Source organism: Pyrus communis, chromosome 1, assembly GCF_963583255.1.
Source record: "Pyrus communis chromosome 1, drPyrComm1.1, whole genome shotgun sequence".
NCBI classification, from domain to species: Eukaryota; Viridiplantae; Streptophyta; class Magnoliopsida; order Rosales; family Rosaceae; genus Pyrus; species Pyrus communis.
Genome location: NC_084803.1, coordinates 11,607,744 through 11,627,044, shown reverse-complemented (window position 1 = coordinate 11,627,044; position 19,301 = coordinate 11,607,744). Strand labels below are relative to the sequence as shown.

Sequence of the window (19,301 nt, the reverse complement as noted above, 5' to 3'; positions counted from 1 at the left end):
TAATATTTAATAAAGAATTGATTGAATCACATTATTACTAGCCAATTGTGAGGCTAAGTCCATCCTCTCTCCCCTTAGTGTAGATAATATCGTTTGTTTAAAAAAAAATAATAATAATAATTTGACAATTAATTTAATCACATTATTATCCAAGTGCAAAAGACTTTTTTTTTTTTTTTTTATAATGTCTCTTAAAATGTTTTGAACGTGTTTAAAAATAGAGAAAATAATATTTAATAAACAACTGATTGAATCACATTATTGCTAGCCCATTGTGATGCTAAGCTCATCCCTCTCCATTAGTGTAGATAATATCGTTGTAAAAAAAAAAAAGATAATCATTTGACAACTTATTTAATCACATTATTATCCGCTTGCGAAAGACCTTTTTTATAATCGGCATTACACGTCTCTTAAGATGTTTTGAACGCGTTTAAAAATAGGGCAATTGAATCACATTATTGCTAGACTATTGTGAGACACTAATAAATAAATAAATAATTGTACCAAAAATTAAGGGAATTGTTATTAGCACTCCAAAAATTTCATTCTACACTCCGAACTTTCTATATTAGGAAAGAAAAATACACTTGTGAGGAGTGTAGAATGAGATTTTTGGAATGCCAATAATACTTCCCAAAATTAATTATTAAAAAAACACTATTAAAATGACGAAAATACCTTGTCTTATTTGATGCATTATTTTTGGATGCCTATAAAATTTTTTGTTTGAGGGGCATTTTTGTTCAAATACTTTTGTTAAAGCTTGATGGCATCAAAAGTACTATTCACCTTCTGTGTTGGCTTTATATATAAGAAGATTAGTGTAGAGCATAATTATCTGATTTTCAATTCCAATTTCCTAAAAAACCCTAATCCCAAAACTGATGCATGATAGGAGATCACAAGCCAACAAAAAGAAAACTGATTCCAGGCTTTCCAGCACATATCTATGAATTATGAACCCAGTTGTGTACAAAAATCTGTCATTAATCACATGGTTGAATTCAAGCACTTCCTCCAATGTGCGCGTAAAAGCCTTTTTCTTGATTGAAGCGACATTTGGAGAGACGGGATTGGAACAGAGAACTTCGGTGCAATGATATACATGTAACAAGACAAGCTCGGTGTTATTAGCTCTAATGAAAATATGAAATTATTATTAACATTTTAAAAATCTTATTTCATTATTTTTTTTTTCTAATTATAAAAAATTTAAAATACAGATTTTAGAATGATAATAATAATTCTCATGATCCTAAAACTGGACACAAGTCTAACAAATAATTATTAATTAAAAAATACCCAGACAAAATGGGAGGCCAAGCATTTTAAATTCCATGAAATCATCCTTGTCATCAATGGGAATTGGGCTGTTTCTCCAGAAGACAGCAAGAGCACTCCAACCAAGCTGTTTAGGAGGGACAATTTATGATGACCGTAATTAAGGTTGTACTAGGTAGAACTCCCATGATTAATTGACAAAAAAAATAGTTAAGAAAGAAATTAAGAGATTTTAAGAGAATCGTACCGCCATGCAAACAACGCTGACAGCAGAAGGGACGGCAACAAGAGGGTTTGTAAAATGCTTTTGAGCTAGTAAAAATCCAAGTGCTGAGCTCTGCAAATGAAATATCGCGAAGGTAATCAGCAGGTACTTAAATGTATGAACTCGTTCAACCTTGACAAACACCGCGACAGAATCAGTAAGAAAATACTAAATGAGGCGATTGTGAAGCAAAAAAATAATCAAGAAGCGACACATGAATTTTTAGGTGAAGAGAGCAAAATTACCCTCGAGACATATCGGGTTTCCTACACGCGAGCAATGGAGAATCATCCATCAACCAAGTCAAAAGTGCCCAAAATAGATAACAAATTCAAATTTATCTCATCCATCCTTACTCCATATCCTCTACAAGGAAATCATTCCATAACCTTCAAAACCTTCCCTATAAATTAAATTAATTCCTAATTAATCCATTAATCACCAAATTAATCACATTACACCCCAAAAAACATCCAAGGCCCGACCACTCTCTCTTCCAAAGAGGGCCGGCCATGCTCTATATATTGAATCCCATTTTTCTCTAAAAAACTAGATTTTCTCTCTAAATTCTAACTTTGGCATCGGAGGTTCTTCAGTCAAAGCTCCTCCATTCATCAAGGGCGCGTTAGGCTCTTGGCCTTAACCTAAGATGTTATTTGTTTTGTAGGTGCAATTTTGTCCAAGATCAAGGAGAAAGAAATTTGCATCCGATGTTTACCTGCATCCCCACTCTATGGAAATGGTATAAGCACCTAAAATTCTTGACCGATAACCTTTTCTAGTATTAATATAATATAACTGAGACCAGCGATCCCAAAAGTTTGAAGAAATGGCGATTCTTAATTTTCAATTGACCATGGGATGGTGAAAATACAGTTAATTTGTTCTTGTTTTTGTTTGGATTCCCTTAGGCTATTCAATTGGAAATAATTATTTGTGTTTATAGTTTTAATTTATTTCCAATATAAATTTAATAAAAAAGTTGATCAATAGTTTCAAGATTCGTCAAATATTCTTGTTTATCTCTCTTTTATTTCGAAAAATAAAAATAAAAAAAATTATTGCTTAGCTATTAATCATCATTTGAATTATAATCAGGATTACTCATGATGTATTTCTGCATACACTTTTTTTTGTTTTACAAATGATAGAATAATTATACAAAATTCCTATATAATAAAAATTGGTATGGTTTATTTCGCTGACAAGAAATAGATGGATGCCAGAACGAGAGAGAGAGAGAGAGATTCACCGAACGATAATTTTGAAATCCAATAACCAACACCAAATGCAGCACCGCGTAGAACAGCCACCGGGAGTATTAGTTGAGCTCCTTGTGTTTTCAAGACTTCAGAAACTTGCCCGATCTTAACAATTATAAGAATTCAGTTACTCTATTAGATGCGTAATGTAGCTACTATGAATTTACTGAGGTGAAAAACAAAATGTACCTGTATGGAAGTCGATTCAGTTAATGTTTGTGACCTACCGGGCTGGCACAGAGTAGAGTGGTGAGCATTACTCCAATTGAAGGTGTCACCGCAGCTATCTTTGAAGTGAATTTGGGAAAGAACTCGTTTGCCAGTACTGTTACATAAAAAAGGGTGGAGAGTGTTGATTATAAATTTATGTCCAGATATTGGAAATAAGCTATGTTTTGTAGTAGGATTTTCGAATTCTAATGATAATTATAAACCTTCAATTTACCTCCAACGATTGTTGGCATTAAAACAACCTGGAAAGTACTGAGTGCCAGGCCCTGCAAAGATGGTGGGGAGGAAATGTCAGCGTAGACAGACTGTTTCCGTATATTTTCTTTTATCTGTAACATTTCTCCAATTAGTCTAGGAAGTGCTGGTCAAGTATTACTTATCAACTGCAGAAGTTGATGCATTACTTATCAACGGAATTATGAACCGTGTTTCAACTTACTGCGGCATCAACTGGAACAAGCTGGCCAGCAAGAAGCTTGGTAAGAAGTGGTGTCATAGTAATAGCTCCTATTGTGGAATACCTACAGAGAGACCACAAAATAACCTTTGTCTCAATATGTGACATTACAATAAAGACAAGACTGTTGATTTTGGTTTCATAGTACTGCAGTAGCAGTATACGCTAATAAGTGCTGCAAACATTTTCCAGGACCTGCTCAACCAAAGAAAATGCATGCATTTGAGGGTGTGTAAGTTACCCGTAGGAACCATGTAAATAAGCTAACCATGTGCTAGTTGATATGCAACACAATCAAGTAGCAGGCAAAGATATTACCGCAGCTGGCTTGTAGATCCCAAGGATGGTGCCCAGCATGACCTGTCCATGGAAGTAGATTTAAAACTTCCAACTGTTCGTGAAAAAGCTTTGTTTAAAATATACACAGAAGTAAGCAATTAAGAAGTACCGAAGATGAGAATCTGGTTAAAAGAAATGTAACACCTACCCACACAGGAAATAGAGTTGTCAAAGTTTTGATAATTTTCTTGTACTGGCTCATCCCGCTAGGAGTACTACTAGGAAGGTCTCCAGATAAATTTGTTGCAGCCTTGCACAAGACTTGGGAGTTCTTACGTATAGTTGTCAACAAGCTGATGAATGTAGACTTGGGTGTTCATAACCAGGAAGTGCATGATAAGGGAAATCATCTTTACAAACTGTTCACTAAAATGAGGACAGACTGGACGGTAAATGGTAACTTCTGGGGATAGGTGAGGGGTAAGACATTCCACCGGGGGTTGGGGGTGGGGTGTTAAAACAGAATAGAAATCTGAATTGAAGAAACAGTGAAGTTGATGCAGGATCAAAACAAAACAAAACAAAGTATAGTCAATGAGAGTCTATAATTTCCTATGAAACAAATGCAATGTCTGATAGTTTGTTGTCTTTGAGTCTCTTTCAATATCAGTGTTAGTGGAAAGAATGTAAAGTTGTAGAATTGGTGATTTTGTTGATATATCTTTGTACAGAGAATGCAAGGATTTATACAAACAGCTGAAAACTATTCTAAGTAAAAGAATCCTAATTTGATGCTAATTACATTTACTCCTAAAATCCCTGTAGCCAAATCGTTGACTATCTTCCTGATTCCTAAATCACTCATTAACAATTTTCTTCATTTAACACTCCCCCTCAAGTTGGAGTGTGGATAACTGATATCAATAACACCCAACTTGCCAAGGTGTGAACGGAAAACAGGTGCCCGCAATGGCTGAGTGAACATGTCAGCAATTTGTTCCCCTGTTTGTACATAGGCCGTTCTAATTTCTCCCCTTTGAATTTTCTCGGGAATAGTATGACAGTCAAGCTCAATATGCTTGGTCCGCTCGTGGAACACGGGATTTGTTGCAATGTAAAAAGCAGCCTGATTATCACAAAATAATCTTGTTGGATTAGGATGAGTTACATGCAAGTCCCTCAACAAGTATCTTAACCATGTAAGTTCACAAGTTACTGCAGCCATGGAACGATATTGTACTTCCGCAGATGAACGGGCTACAATGACCTGCTTCTTGCTTTTTCAGGATACAAGTGAGTTCCCAAGAAAGATACAATAACCTGTAACAGAACGACTTGTGATTGGATAATGAGCCCAATCCGCATCACAATAACCAATCAAATTCAGTTTACTTTGTGCAGAGAGCAATAACCCTTGACCTGGAGCTTCTTTAAGATATTGGAGGAGTCGATGTTTTGCATCAAGGTGATGTCGCTTTGGCTCCTGCATAAATTGGCTTAAGGTATTGACGGCATATATGATTTCTGGCCTTGTAATTGTCAAGTAAATCAACTTCCCAGTTAATCGTCGAAATCTCGTTGGATCTTTGAGAGGATTGCTACCAGTGGGCAATAATACCACGTCAGGCTCCGTTGGGACCTTTGCCGGCTTAACACCAAGTAAACCGGCCTCTTCCAATATGTCTAGTGTGTATTTGCGCTGACAAATGGTAATGCTGGCTTTTGAACGTGCCACCTCAACTCCAACGAAGTATTTCAAGGGTCCAAGATCTTTAATCCGGAAGCGGCTATTGAGGAATTATTTAAGATTATTGATTGCGGCATCATCATTCCCTGTAATAACCAAGTCGTCAACATATAGTAATATAATGGTGAGAGAACCACCAGTGACTTGAGTGAACACGGAGTAATCAGCCTGAGATTGTGTGAACCCAATATTGCAAATGGCAGAGTGGAATTTTTGAAACCAACTTCGGGAGGCCTGCTTGAGTCCATACAAAGACTTATGGAGTCGACACACGAGACACTCCCCCTGTCGACCAGAACCAAGCGGAGGCAGCATGTACACTTCTTCATGGAGATCGCCATGAAAAAAACGCATTCTACACATCCATCTGATGTAAAGGCCAATTACGAACAGCAGCGACGGTCAACAAACAACGCACATTGGTGAGCTTCGCGACTGGAGCAAAGGTTTCTTTGTAATCGATACCTTCACGTTGGGTAAAACCCTTAGCAACAAAACGAGCTTTGTAACGGTCTATCGTTCCGTCCGATTTATATTTGATCTTGAAGACCCACTTACAACCGATCGAACGCTGACCAAGAGGCAAGGAAACCATGCTCCAAGTCTGATTGGCTTCAAGAGCCTGAAGTTCAGTGTCCATGGCTGCAACCCAATGAGGGTTATGACAAGCTTGTTCATAAGTGGATGGTTCCACAAGTAGAGATACATTAGAAACAAAGGTCCGGTAAGTAGGTGACAACTGAGCATAAGAAACATACCGTTGGAGGGGGCAGCGAGTACCGGACCTGGAGGAAGAGGCAGTAGTGGGCGTGAGCAAAGCCGCATGATTTTCAAATTTGTGTGTGGGAAGAAGATTTGTGGCATAACAAAGGCATTCAAAAACTCGTAGATGAGAATAAGTGGGTGATTGACCATGTAAACGTTCGTAGGGAGATTGGTGGCATAATAATGGTGTGGGAAGTCGATTGATGAGGTAACAAGTTGTTTGGATACTTTCCTCCCAAAATTTTAGTGGTAAATTGGCTTGAAAACAGAGGGCACGGCCAATATTTAAAAGATGCCGATGTTTATGTTCAACAACTCCGTTTTGTTGAGGGGTATGTGAACAAGAATGTTGAAAGATGGTTCCATTCGTTTCCAAAAAACTGTGCATGGATAGAAACTCACCATCATTGTCGGCGCGTAAGATTTTAATGTCACAATGAAATTGAGTTTTGACCTAAGAAAAAAATGATTTTATCAAGGATTGTGTATCAGACTTGAAACGCATAAGATGCACTCATGTAAATCGAGTAAAATCATCTACAATGGTTAAAAAATAATGTGCCTCTGAATGTGTATGAATTTTGTGAGGCCTCCAAATATCACAATGAATTAAGTCAAAAAATGCAATAGATTTAAGTGAACTTGAAGGAAAAGACAATCTAGTTTGTTTTGCCAAATGGCAAATTTCACATGTGTGTTTGGACTCAAACATTATTTCTGGAACACTTGTTGACAAGGAATGTAAAGGTGTAGATGAAGGGTGTCCTAGGCGTTGGTGCCATAAGTCAGTAATGTGGTGAACATGGTTGGCTAGATGAGGGTTTTGGCTTGGTGTGAGATAATAAAGCCCATCAAAATGCTTGCCCAGGCCAATCATCCTCTTCGTATCCACGTCTTGCACAACACAAAAATCCGGAAAGAAAATTACGATACACCGTAGAGCTCGTGTCATTTTACTTACAGACAATAAATTGACTCGAAACTTTGGAACATGAAGAACTCCATCAAGTGTCAGATCATGAGACAACTTGACAGAGCCAATTCCTTTAATTTCTGCTTGTCCCCCATTAGGTAAGCCCACAAAATCATGGCAAGTATCAGTTTTATTGTGCGTCGGTGGTAAGCGGGATATGTGATCAGTCGCCCCACTATCCACAATCCAGTAAAGTGTTGAATGTGGATCATGTTGTGCGATATTACATGTGGATGTATAAATACCTGTTGCATTTGCAAGTTGCTGGCCATTACCGTTCCCATTTCGAAGCATGGCAATGATTTGGTTGTACTGCTCAGTTGCGAACATTGGGCCGTTGGTGGTGGTTGCTCTTGTTGTGTCAGTTACGGTATTAGTTGGCTGAGGTGCTTCAATGTTGTGAGCACATGGGATGTGTGTTTATTCTTGGGTTTAACATTCTTTCCGTGCAATTTATGGCTCACTAGGAAGCCAATGAGATAGAAGCAATGATCCACCAGATGTCCATCACCATCACAATAGCTGCATTTCAGCAGCTTGCGCGAGGTAGAGTCGCCTGTACTGGAACTGCCCTTTGCCATTGTGAAGCGTCTAGCCTGCATCGCGTGGACACCAGATTGTGGCTCACGATTGTTTGCCACATCCAGCTGTCTTTCATGTTGAATGACTAAGCCATGGACTCACCGTGTGTCTAGGAGAGGACTCATCATCAAGATCGATCCTCGTATGGTCGAGTACGAGTCATTCAATCCCATCAAGAATTGCATGACTCTCTCCTTCTCCTCCCCAATCACATGCAATGGGCTCATGATATGAACCCAATTCGTCCCAAAAAGCCTTGAGTTTGGTGTAGTAGTCGGATACAGATGACTGCCCTTGTCGGTGTTCAGCAATTTCTTGTCGAATTTGATAGATCCTTGAATCGTTCCCTTGTGAGAGACAATCCTCCAGATCCTTCCAGTCAGCAAATGCGGTTTTGCAGTAGAGTATACTACTCGAAATAGTAGCGTTCATCGATTGCCAAATCCACGATAGTACCATGTCATTGCATCTTTGCCAAATGAAAAACTTTGCATCGGTGGTTGCAGGAGCCTTAATAGACCCATCAATAAATCCGAGCTTGTTCTTTGCGGTGAGAGCAAGCGCGTAGAACGGCTCCATTGTCCATAGTTGTGTCCGTCAAGGGGTTTTGAGACTAAAACAAGACTCGGTGAATCCGAGTGGTGAAGGGTGAGAGGATCAGATGCATTTGGCATCACATCTGTTGGTTTCTCGTCACCCATGTAAACTGTTTGCAGGGAAGATTGACTGTGTTTGTAGCGGAAGGTGAATGAGCGTCTAGAGTCACCAGGATCGGTGCTCTGTTTGTAGCGGAAGATTGACTGTGATTGTTGACTATCTTCCTGATTCCTATAACTCATTAACAATTTTCCTCCTTTAACAGTTCTGTGAATTCATGCTTCTGTGTGAGGCCAAGCAACCTTGGAGTGATTCCGAGGCACCTTCAGTGTGATCCCCGAACGCCAGTGTGATGCCAAAGGGCGGAGTGAATCTGGATTTCTTATTATATTCCTATCCATTCTTCTTGTCCTACATCAGGCCATCTCTATTCTCTACTCCTGGTGTATAGCACATCAAGACATGCTCTTCCACACCCTCCTCCAAGACCAAATAAGATTATTCCGATTGTCTTTACAAAAGTGAACTACGAGCCCACTATTCTTCTGACCAGATTAAACACTAACTCTAGTGCATGATCACATAGATATACTCACGTATATGCATACTTTGAGCTGCTCAAGTGAACACACAGCTAAATGGCCGAGCTGCTAGCTTTCATAATTTCGATTTGATTTGGTAAATATTTATCAAAAATGCTACTTTTATTGCATATTTGTACCATTGTTTGGACCATCTCTAATAATAGAATTGAGACTCACATATGTTGATGTGCCTTACTTTTATTAGATAGATGTTACCAGTTGATGGTTAAAATAGCACTATTTATTTACAGTTGACTTTCAAACTTTTTCCTCCTACAGCTGTATTTATTGTTTTTCATTTTTATTTTTTTTCCGTGGAAACCCCAGTTATCCCACACTTCGTAAAGACTAAAGGCATTTCAGCTCATTCTTATTCACATTCAAATGGCACATGTCTTTCCAAAACTTTCAACTAGAATCGCCCGTGTTTTTCTCAAGACCATAAAGCAATATTTATTATTTTTATTTACTTGGAAAAAAGAAGAAGGTACAACTGGTCCACCCATTCCGAGCCTAGAGATGCTATGGGAATTTCATTCTATCCGTGGCCACAATCAAACAGACTCACCAGTGATAAAAAAAAATGACAAGTGTGTATAAAAAAAATAAAAAGGGTGCGTGATTGTCATTTCTTGAAAAAAATCGCATTTCACTTGTTTTTATTCTTCTACACACTCTTAATTAACTTTGTTGTTTTTCATTTAATTTGTTTAATTTAATGACAAAAAAATTTAAAAATATGTGTACAGGAGAATAAGAAGTGCATTTGATATCATTTCAAAGGAAAAAAAAAACCGCATTTGACATGAATTTTGAATCGAACGTATGCATTTTAGCGATAATGGCAAGCAAAACGAAGAAAAAAAAAAGAAAAAAGAAAAAAAGAAAATTGTACCAGATTATTACGATGTCTGCAATTTCAAACCCGATAAATTTTTTTGAAAAATTCCATATCGACTACTTTTATGGTGTAAATTTACCACCTCCATCAATTTTCATTAAAAAATTTGTCAAATACATCACGTGCTAGGGATGTAGGCCCTTTTTTTTCCTTCCACGAAGCTTTATTCGCATGAGTTGTGGTGAAAGAAACTTTTACTTCTAGTCGTCAATAGTTCTTGCAGTAGGGAATATAACTTTGGATGTGGCCCTGGTGGAGGACCACTCCTCTATCACAAATATCCATTAAGTTTTAGTGGGCCTTTAATTATATATCTTGTTTATCCTAGTGGATGGGCCTCTGACATTTCTGACTGACCCATATTAGCACTGGCCCCCCGAGCCGGTTGGGGTTGGGGGTGTCCACTCTTTTATAGTATGTTTCGGTGTAATTTATGCACCATGGTTTTCGATCGTTAGATTTTCATCATTGAATTTTTTTACTACGGATTTGATGGTCAAGGGATCAAACTTGAAAATTTTTCAACTTAGCCCTTTAAAACAAAATTCATTTTATCGAACTTCTCTTATAGAGATTTTTTTTTTTTTTACATTTAGATTTTTTGGATATGCTGGCCTATAATTTTATCTCCTCTTCTTGATATTTGATCTTCTGTTTTACCTAATCATTTTGGATTTTTTTTTTTTTTTTTTTTTTTGCAGCTTATCTTGTAGATTCTTACTTTTTTGATTTTGTTTTAGAGGGGGCTTGGTCCTATGTGCCCCTTTTTCTTGTATTTTTTTTTTAAAATGAGTAGAGCTTATGTTTCTCCCTGATTACATGTAACTTTTTTTTATTAATAAATTTTCTTGTGCCACCGAGATTCTAAATAAAACTTTGTTAAATTGATAGTCTAGGCAACTATTAACCCTGGAGCTCACTAATAGTTCCACAAAAATTAGACCGAAGATATCTTGAAGTGGGTCCATCACTTTAATGTCATTAGTTAACAACGACCAACCTAAAAACATATGTAAATTAACTGAATGTCAAAGCGTCAAAGCGCACTATATAAGTAGAAATTGTAAGATCGTGGCTCATTTTGAAGCCGACTAAAAACCTGAATGGTGTAAAGGCTTAAGATTGATGTCCAATTATATGGGGCCAAAATCACTAGTGCTCAGTGGCTACAAATTAGCACCAGAAGGAGCAAAACACCAAGCAATGTCCAGATTGACCAGTTTTTTCCCTTTCCTTTTTTGGTGTCGCCAATGAGAAAAACAGTGATGGTGCATGTGGTAGAGACTTGACATAGATTGATAGACTGCAGGGCCAAGAATTTTTTAAGCTTTTGAGCGGCTGTCGTGTTGGTTCTTTCTATTGATTGGTTATTGCTCATGCCTTATTCTTTCACATCAGCCACCATTTTCATGGAGATTGTCTAGTATGCTAAACAAACATCGACAATGATAAAAATTTAACGATTAGCAGTTTCTTTGTATAGAATACACGAGAACATAATAAACTTTATAGTTTTACCAGAATACTTTGTGCGTAACAGCCGGATGTACTGTTCGATTGCTCTCGCTAATTAAACAGAATCCGTACAATCTGACTTTGCTTAATTTTCATTGCTGTAGGTGGTTCATCTTCTACAAACAACTTAGAGTGGTGGGGTGGTGAACTACACATAACCACATGCATTTCACTTGTTCATGTGACAACCCAACAAACAACCTAATCTTTGTCTACTTAAATTCTATATTTAATTAATTATTACTTAGTTTTCCAAGTTAAAGTGTTGAACATATAATATTCTCCCTCATGCCATCCATATATTTGTTCCAAATCCATGACAACACAACCCACCTAAACTCTATCTCATCATTTTTCTATCTCTATCTGATATCAGATTTTCTACCTCTATTTGATATATTCTTCGTTCATATCTCATTTTTTCACAAAAAAGAAAAAAAAAGATTTAGATTCATTTATTCTCATGCATAATTCAATTTCTCTCATCACAATCGGTGATCGTTCTCTTGAAATACATGTTGATACATTCATAACTATATATGGACTGTATGAAGCCACGATAGCAACTGTGGGAAGCGTTGGTGAGACAAACCCTAGGACCAAATGAGGCTGATACCGCGTAGAAATATTATTCTTTGATCAAATCACTAGGTACAAAACATTTATATAGTACACTAAGTACATGTATCTATGCTAGAAATGGGAAATTGATAATTAAACATAGGACTTGACTCTTACTATGTTTAATCCAAGTTCATCGTATTTGAACTATAATATAAGTAAACATATATTAAAGGGAAGAATCGGGAGATGATTGTGATCCTTAAACACTTGTTTTCTTGACTCTTTGTATATTGGTTGCTGGAAGTTGGCGGTTGCAAATGGAGGATTGTATAGTTCATCTTTCAGTTTCATGCCCATAAATAGGTGTAACACAGAATACAAATAATTCTGCATCCATACCAACTACAGAGCAAGCATGTTTGATCTATTTTTTTGGCTAATTGGCTTGTTTCCATAAGAAAAGTAAGCACTGGTCTTTTCAAATAATGTTCTTACCAATTAGGGTTTGTTTCCATAGAAATGGAAACACCATCTTTTCTGATTGACGGAAAATCAAAGAAAGTTTGGTGAGATATGCATGAATGTTCATTGACATGTGCCTCCAGCATATGGAGAAAGCTATACGAAATCTTAGTGATGTACTGTGTTTGTTATCTCATGTTTGATTTCATGAAAATGTAAAAATTGAAGCGGAATGTTTCTTCAAACATAATTTCCGTCTCTTCTCGAGAAACAAGTGGAATATGCAAATTTGTTAGGTGTTGGACACAATGAGATATACATTTTATATGGCAGATACTTTTGATCGTGTGCATGGTCCTAATTGAAGAACCATACATAATAATACGCTTCATTAACTAAAAAAATGATCTGGACGTAGCAAAATTGAATATAACTGGTATAGAAAAGTTACAGAAGCATAGAGGCATTATTTTGCAATCTATCGTGTATAATTAACCTAATTCTACATATTGCTATTGCAGTTCAATAATAATTGAGAGCACAAAACCAAAGGGGTCTAAATTCTAAAAGAATTGGGACATGACGTTATAGAGAGATAAAAAGAGACAATGGCTTTCTCGATTATACTGATCTCCACGATGGAGTTATACATATGGTCACATGCTGCCTGGGGCATTTGGTTGGCCACAGACAATCGTCCATTCGCCGTCTAACCTGTCTGTCGTAATATTAACCACTTGTTTGTGATGGCTGATGGCTGACCGGGGAGTCTGGGGACCGATTAGTTCCAGGGCAAAAGGAACATCATTTTTGTTTTTCCAAATAAAGCTTATCATTCGAGAGGAAATATTAGGTCAGCGGTCTGGTCATCTGTAGTATTCGACTATCTAATAAGATTCAACGGATTTTTGTTCACTTAAAATCTTTATTGAGAAATGTATCAATAATATGAATGATGTTGCGGTTGTCAATAAGTTAAAGTTTTTTTTTTTTTATATTTAAAATGATATCTGAGATTGACATACTTCATTATTTTAATTTTTAAGATTTAAAATCAATACAAGTGGTTTATGAAATTGTCCATCGTCGATCATTTTTGTTATTCTGTGGAAATCTCCACTAACTTGAATAAACAACCAGTTCAAGGGAGGGGTTGATTTGTCAAACAGATCCAGGTATTTCGTAGAATGACCAAAATGAATAACGGTAAATAATCTCATGTACCACTGCTATCAATTTTTTAAATTTCAGAAACCAACATGATGAGTTGTGTCAATTTCAAAAACAATTTTGAATAAGTTAATAATTTAGTGACATTAAATGGTCGGACAAGATACCTAATCAGATGGCTAATTCAAATTCTCTCATTTCAGAAGCTCCCAAATCATTTGGAAGTGTATTTTATTATGAGCTTTTCTCATACGCAACGATAAAAAATAAATAAATCAATTAATTAAAGTAGAAAATAAATAAGTGGGCTTCAGTGGCTGCAAGCATTATGATATTGCTGGACTCGGTCTTGCAATATTTTTATGCTCTCTGCTGGCCCTATTTTTTATGCATGCGCTAACCGATTTATTCTTTCAGATTAATAAAATATAATACATTCTAATGATCTTGGAAAAAATAAAATTATTCCCAATCATTTCTAAGTCAATGAAATATATATTTTTTGGGAAAAACGTCTCTTATAGAAATTGTATTTGCATGGATACTGAAAATATGCGTTATATATGCAATTATGCACTAGCACTTGTTGAAAAAGCAGCTTCAGCAAAACCCTCCTTTCGTATAAGTACTTCGCACCTCTTTGAAGATTTGTTTTATAACTGCTTCCTCTGGCTAAATTAGGGTTTACGTGGAAGCTTTCTTTGCCATGTCATGATATGTTTGACTTACACTATACTGGTAAAATCTCCTGTTGTGTTTTAGCATGAAGTGATTAGTTAAATACTTCACTTTACAAAAAGCAAAATTAACATCTTCTTTTTCCTCTTTCCAATGTCCTTTTCCCTAGAATTCCCTCTCATGCTTCCTGTTCTTCTACAGAGAAAGAATTTACATGGATAGCGGTGAACGGGCTGTATGTAAGTCGTTTTTCTTGAAAAAAAAGAAACTCCAATAGAAAGAGGATTAATACAAAAAGCAAATTAACTTCTTTTTCTTGTTTCTAATGTCCTTTTCCCTAGAATTCCTCCTCATGCTTCCTTTTCTTCTACATAAAAAGAACTTAAATAGATGGCGCGTTGAACTCATTATATATAAGTCACTCTTCTTCTAAAAACTCTAATAGAAAAAAGATTAATTAATGTTATATCACTGTACTGTTATTCATTTACTCAGCATTTTATACAGCCAAAACGTATGAATATTATTATATTACCTACCCATTTCATCTGTTTTTTAAGGCACATTATTACTGATTAGGTACATAATAAAAGTTTTGTTTCCCTTAATATAAATTAAGAGTTTTTGATATTTTTAAAATATTTTGCCTGGAAATTAGTTAAAAAACAGGAGCTTATTTTGATACAAACAAAAGGCATAAAGTGCCTGCCTTGAGTTGGTGAACATCGGCACTTGAGATGGATGAACCATTTACTGAAACTTGGCAGCATATTATCAAAAGGAAAATAAATGTTAATTTAAAAATGCCGCTCGAATACTCGATTGCCATACCAAACATACGTCAAATGGCAAATACTCTTAAAGATGAAAAAACAGAGTAAGCATAAAAAATCATGTGAAATCCTAGCTCTTTCTTAACCTATAATTTATAATAAGTAGTATATAATGCGTATCTGAATTTAGTTAAGTTGGTTAGAAAAGCGCGACTTTTCACAATTATGATTAATTTATCATTATATATAAGTCACTCTTCTTCACTTTACATTTTACTTTGTTCTTATTATTAAAACTTAAAGTTTTCAAACTATTTTCATTAGTTTTCTTAATTTAAAAGTATGAATATTTTTAATTTTTTGTAATAATACGAATTTTCAACTGTCTTCCACCATACTTTTGTTCTTGACGCAGGCAAAGCTGAACACTGTCGCCAAAGTTGCCACTCGTCATTGCCGCCAAAACCACGCGCCTACAGCATACCGTAGCAAAAAACCCCAAAACCCTTATAAAAAACCGTTATTATTTATAAATAATAAATTAATTCAGACCAATAAATTACTAATAAATACGTTCGCACTGCCTGCCAGCACACCACATCATATGAGCTTCTGTTTACTTCCAGCTTTATTTTCACTTTTCTCACCCTCGTGATACCTCAAATCCCTCTCCCTCTCCCTCTCCCTCTCTCTTTCCTCCCTCACATTACCCACTGCTCTCTCTCACACATGGGGTGTCGCCGGAAACCCATTCGCCGCCGTCTACAGACCCGCCGAAAAACCACTTGTTGCTTCTGTCCAAACCTCTGTTAGAACAATCCCGTTGTTCCTCTTCTCCCCTTTTGTTTTTATTTTTTATTTTAGAAATATAATGGCAGTGAGTTTTAATGCTACGGTGGGTTTCGTTCTCATTACGCTTCTGGCACTGAGTGGTGGGCGAGTCAACTCGGAGCCGACTCAGGACAAGCAAGCCCTCCTTGCATTTCTATCCCAGACCCCACACGCGAACCGGGTCCAATGGAATGCGTCCGTTTCGGCCTGCACCTGGGTTGGAATCATCTGCGATGACAACCAGTCCTACGTCTACTCCCTCCGCCTCCCGGGCGTTGGCCTCATCGGGTCGGTCCCGCCCAACACACTCGGCCGGCTGACTCAGCTCCGGGTTTTAAGTCTCCGGTCTAACCGACTCTCTGGTCCAGTTCCCACCGATTTCTCCAATCTAACTCTGCTCCGCAACCTCTACCTTCAGGGGAACCAATTCGCGGGTGAGTTTCCGACCGGGTTGACCAGGTTGGAGCGGTTGAACCGACTCGATCTCAGCTCCAACAACTTTACCGGTTCAGTTCCGTTTGCCATCAGCAACCTGACCCAATTGACCGGACTTTTTCTTGAAAACAACAATTTCTCAGGCAAGCTGCCCAGCATCCCAGCTGGCAAGCTGGCCAGCTTCAATGTTTCCAACAACAAACTCAACGGCTCAATCCCGGCGTCGCTATCCAAATTCCCCACCTCCTCATTCTCCGGAAACTTAGATCTCTGCGGCAGCCCACTTCCGGCGTGCAAACCATTTTTGCCGCCGCCCGCTCCGTCTCCCGAGTCCCCGCCCGTAATCCCAGTCAACAAGAAGTCCAAAAAGCTCTCCACAGCCGCCATTGTTGCTATCGCCGTGGGTTCCACTCTAGCCCTGTTCCTGCTCCTTCTGGTTCTCTTCCTCTGCCTCCGGAAACGGCGGCGTCAGCAGCCGGCGAAGCCTCCGAAGCCACCTGTAATCACACGGTCGGTGGCGGCGGCGGAGGCTGGAACATCATCATCGAAAGACGACATCACGGGAGGGTCCACCGAGGCGGAGAGAAATAAGCTTGTGTTCTTCGACGGCGGAGTTTACAGCTTCGATTTGGAGGACTTATTAAGAGCGTCGGCGGAGGTTCTGGGGAAGGGGAGCGTGGGGACGTCGTACAAGGCGGTGCTGGAAGAAGGGACGACGGTGGTGGTGAAGCGGCTGAAGGACGTGGTGGTTACGAAGAGAGAGTTCGAGATGACAATGGAGGTTCTGGGGAAGATTAAGCACGACAATGTGGTGCCGCTGCGCGCGTTTTACTTCTCGAAAGACGAGAAATTGCTCGTCTACGACTATATGTCCGCCGGCAGCTTGTCTGCACTTCTCCACGGTGCGATTTCGTTTCCCATTTTCCTCTTGATTTTTCCATTTTTTAATTAAACAAATTAATGCTGATTATTTTTCGATTTAATTAGTTTAATCTGAGAAAATAAATGCAGTGCTCCTAGGTATAATTTCATAGGAAATTAGCTTTGTTTTGTTTTTTTTTTTTTTTTTTTTTTTTTTTTTAATTTATGAAATTTTCCATTCTTAGTGTGCAAGCTACGCATAAATGTTTTTGTCTTTCCTTTTCAGAGCAAAAAAGAAAGAAAAGGAAAATAAAAACTTGGGGATAAAAGGAAAAATATGAACTGGTCGTCATGATTCACCATGGTGGTCGGTGGTCGGTGGTCGCCGGCATCATTTCACTTTTTCTTTTATTTTCTGTGCAGAGGCTTTTACTTTCTTTTTTGAAAAAGGTAAAAGATACTCAACAAAATTAAAAAAATAAACGAAATTAAACAATCATTTCATTAAAATTATGAATAATTTGGTGCTGATGTAGGTTAGATGAGTCAGTTTAGTTATGCGAGTCTTAGATTAAGCTTAGATTAAGAGAAAACTGACTTATATCCGGCACGTTATTAATTTAAAATATTATTACAGTGCTTCATTGATTGGGTTAAAATACCGTTACGGTTAAGCAGGTAACTAGAGAATTTTAGAATGTAGCTTTCTTTAATAAGAAAACAGATAATAATATGGCGGCCTAAACAAAAAGATTTTGATTTGATTGCAGGGAGTAGAGGGTCGGGCCGAACGCCACTTGACTGGGACAACCGCATGAAAATAGCGCTAAGCGCGGCGAGAGGAATAGCGCGCCTCCACGTAGGCAAGGTGATCCACGGCAACATTAAATCATCCAACATCCTGCTCCGGCCCGACAACGACGCCTCCGTTTCGGACTTCGGGCTCAACCCGCTCTTCGGAACCTCCACGCCGCCGAACCGGGTGGCGGGATACCGCGCGCCGGAGGTGGTGGAGACCCGAAAGGTCACGTTCAAATCCGACGTGTACAGTTTTGGCGTGTTGCTGCTGGAGCTGTTGACTGGGAAAGCGCCCAATCAGGCGTCCCTTGGGGAGGAGGGAATTGACCTCCCGCGGTGGGTGCAGTCGGTGGTCCGGGAGGAGTGGACGGCGGAGGTGTTCGACGTGGAGCTAATGAGGTTCCACAACATTGAGGAGGAGATGGTGCAGCTTTTACAAATCGCCATGGCGTGCGTGTCCACCGTACCCGATCAAAGACCCGCAATACAGGAGGTGGTCCGCATGATCGAAGATATGAACCGAGCTGAGACAGATGACGGTTTAAGACAGTCGTCCGATGATCCATCGAAAGGATCCGACGGTCATACTCCTGCCGCTGAGTCGAGGACCCCACCCAGCGTCACACCCACGCCTTAGAAAATAATCTCAATTTAAACAAAGAAAAAAAAGGAAGAAAAAATTGTAAAGGACAGAAAATCGAAGCACAAAAGGGAATGCGAAAATACGGTTTGCTGCACCAACTATAATAATACACTTTGTTGAAAATTTATTTTATAAGTTTTCAGCCAATTGTATTATTATGTTTGGATTATTGAACTGTATTTTCAACACGGTAAAAAATTTCTCGACAAAAGACTATGTGGGTAATTTGTTGTGGGTCCAATATCTGTTTTTTATTTTTATTTTTTGTAATTTTATTTTTAAAAATCTGCCAATGATTTTTACAATTGGGATGTGGGAGGAAGGGTTTGAATTGTTCATGAAGGTTTTGGGGGGGGGGGGGGGGGGGATGGTTTAGGGTTTACTGGAGGATTTCCATGAGCTGATTGGAATTGATTAATTTTAGTTTTATAGATTCCAGAATTTCCCATCTCTTACACATGGCTCTTGTTAGTTTTATGTGTACTTTCTTGTTGTCTCTTTTTGATTTTATTGCAATCCAGCTCCTGCAGCCAACTGGGTTCTTGAAAAATTCTCCTAAAAATGCTTATTAAATTCTTGCGCATTACTCAAAACAACATAAAAGGACAATATATTTAGTTTCAAATTGCTTACAAGGAGCTATT

General features: G+C 38.1%; 2 protein-coding genes across 2 annotated transcripts; one reads left to right on the top strand and one right to left on the bottom strand.

Moving 5' to 3' along the window:
* Positions 1–8,004: 8,004 nt before the first annotated feature.
* On the bottom strand, positions 8,005–8,424 carry LOC137744593 (uncharacterized). The gene has a single exon (XM_068484395.1). The coding sequence runs from the start codon at positions 8,422–8,424 to the stop codon at positions 8,005–8,007; it is 420 nt and encodes a 139-aa protein (XP_068340496.1).
* A 7,399-nt stretch (positions 8,425–15,823) lies between these two features.
* On the top strand, positions 15,824–19,209 carry LOC137742388 (probable inactive receptor kinase At2g26730). The gene is made up of 2 exons (XM_068482247.1): positions 15,824–17,257; positions 17,987–19,209. Exons 1-2 carry the CDS (start codon positions 15,961–15,963, stop codon positions 18,649–18,651), a joined length of 1,962 nt encoding a protein of 653 aa, XP_068338348.1. The 5' UTR covers positions 15,824–15,960; the 3' UTR covers positions 18,652–19,209.
* Positions 19,210–19,301: the final 92 nt, after the last annotated feature.

Bases quoted from the DNA above. Each gene is read 5' to 3' on its own strand.
- LOC137744593 (XM_068484395.1), bottom strand. From the start codon at position 8,424: ATGGAGCCGTTCTACGCGCTTGCTCTCACCGCAAAGAACAAGCTCGGA.
- LOC137742388 (XM_068482247.1), top strand. From the start codon at position 15,961: ATGGCAGTGAGTTTTAATGCTACGGTGGGTTTCGTTCTCATTACGCTT. The intron at 17,258-17,986 runs GTGCGATTTCGT...ATTTGATTGCAG, and splicing joins CTTGTCTGCACTTCTCCACG to GGAGTAGAGGGTCGGGCCGA.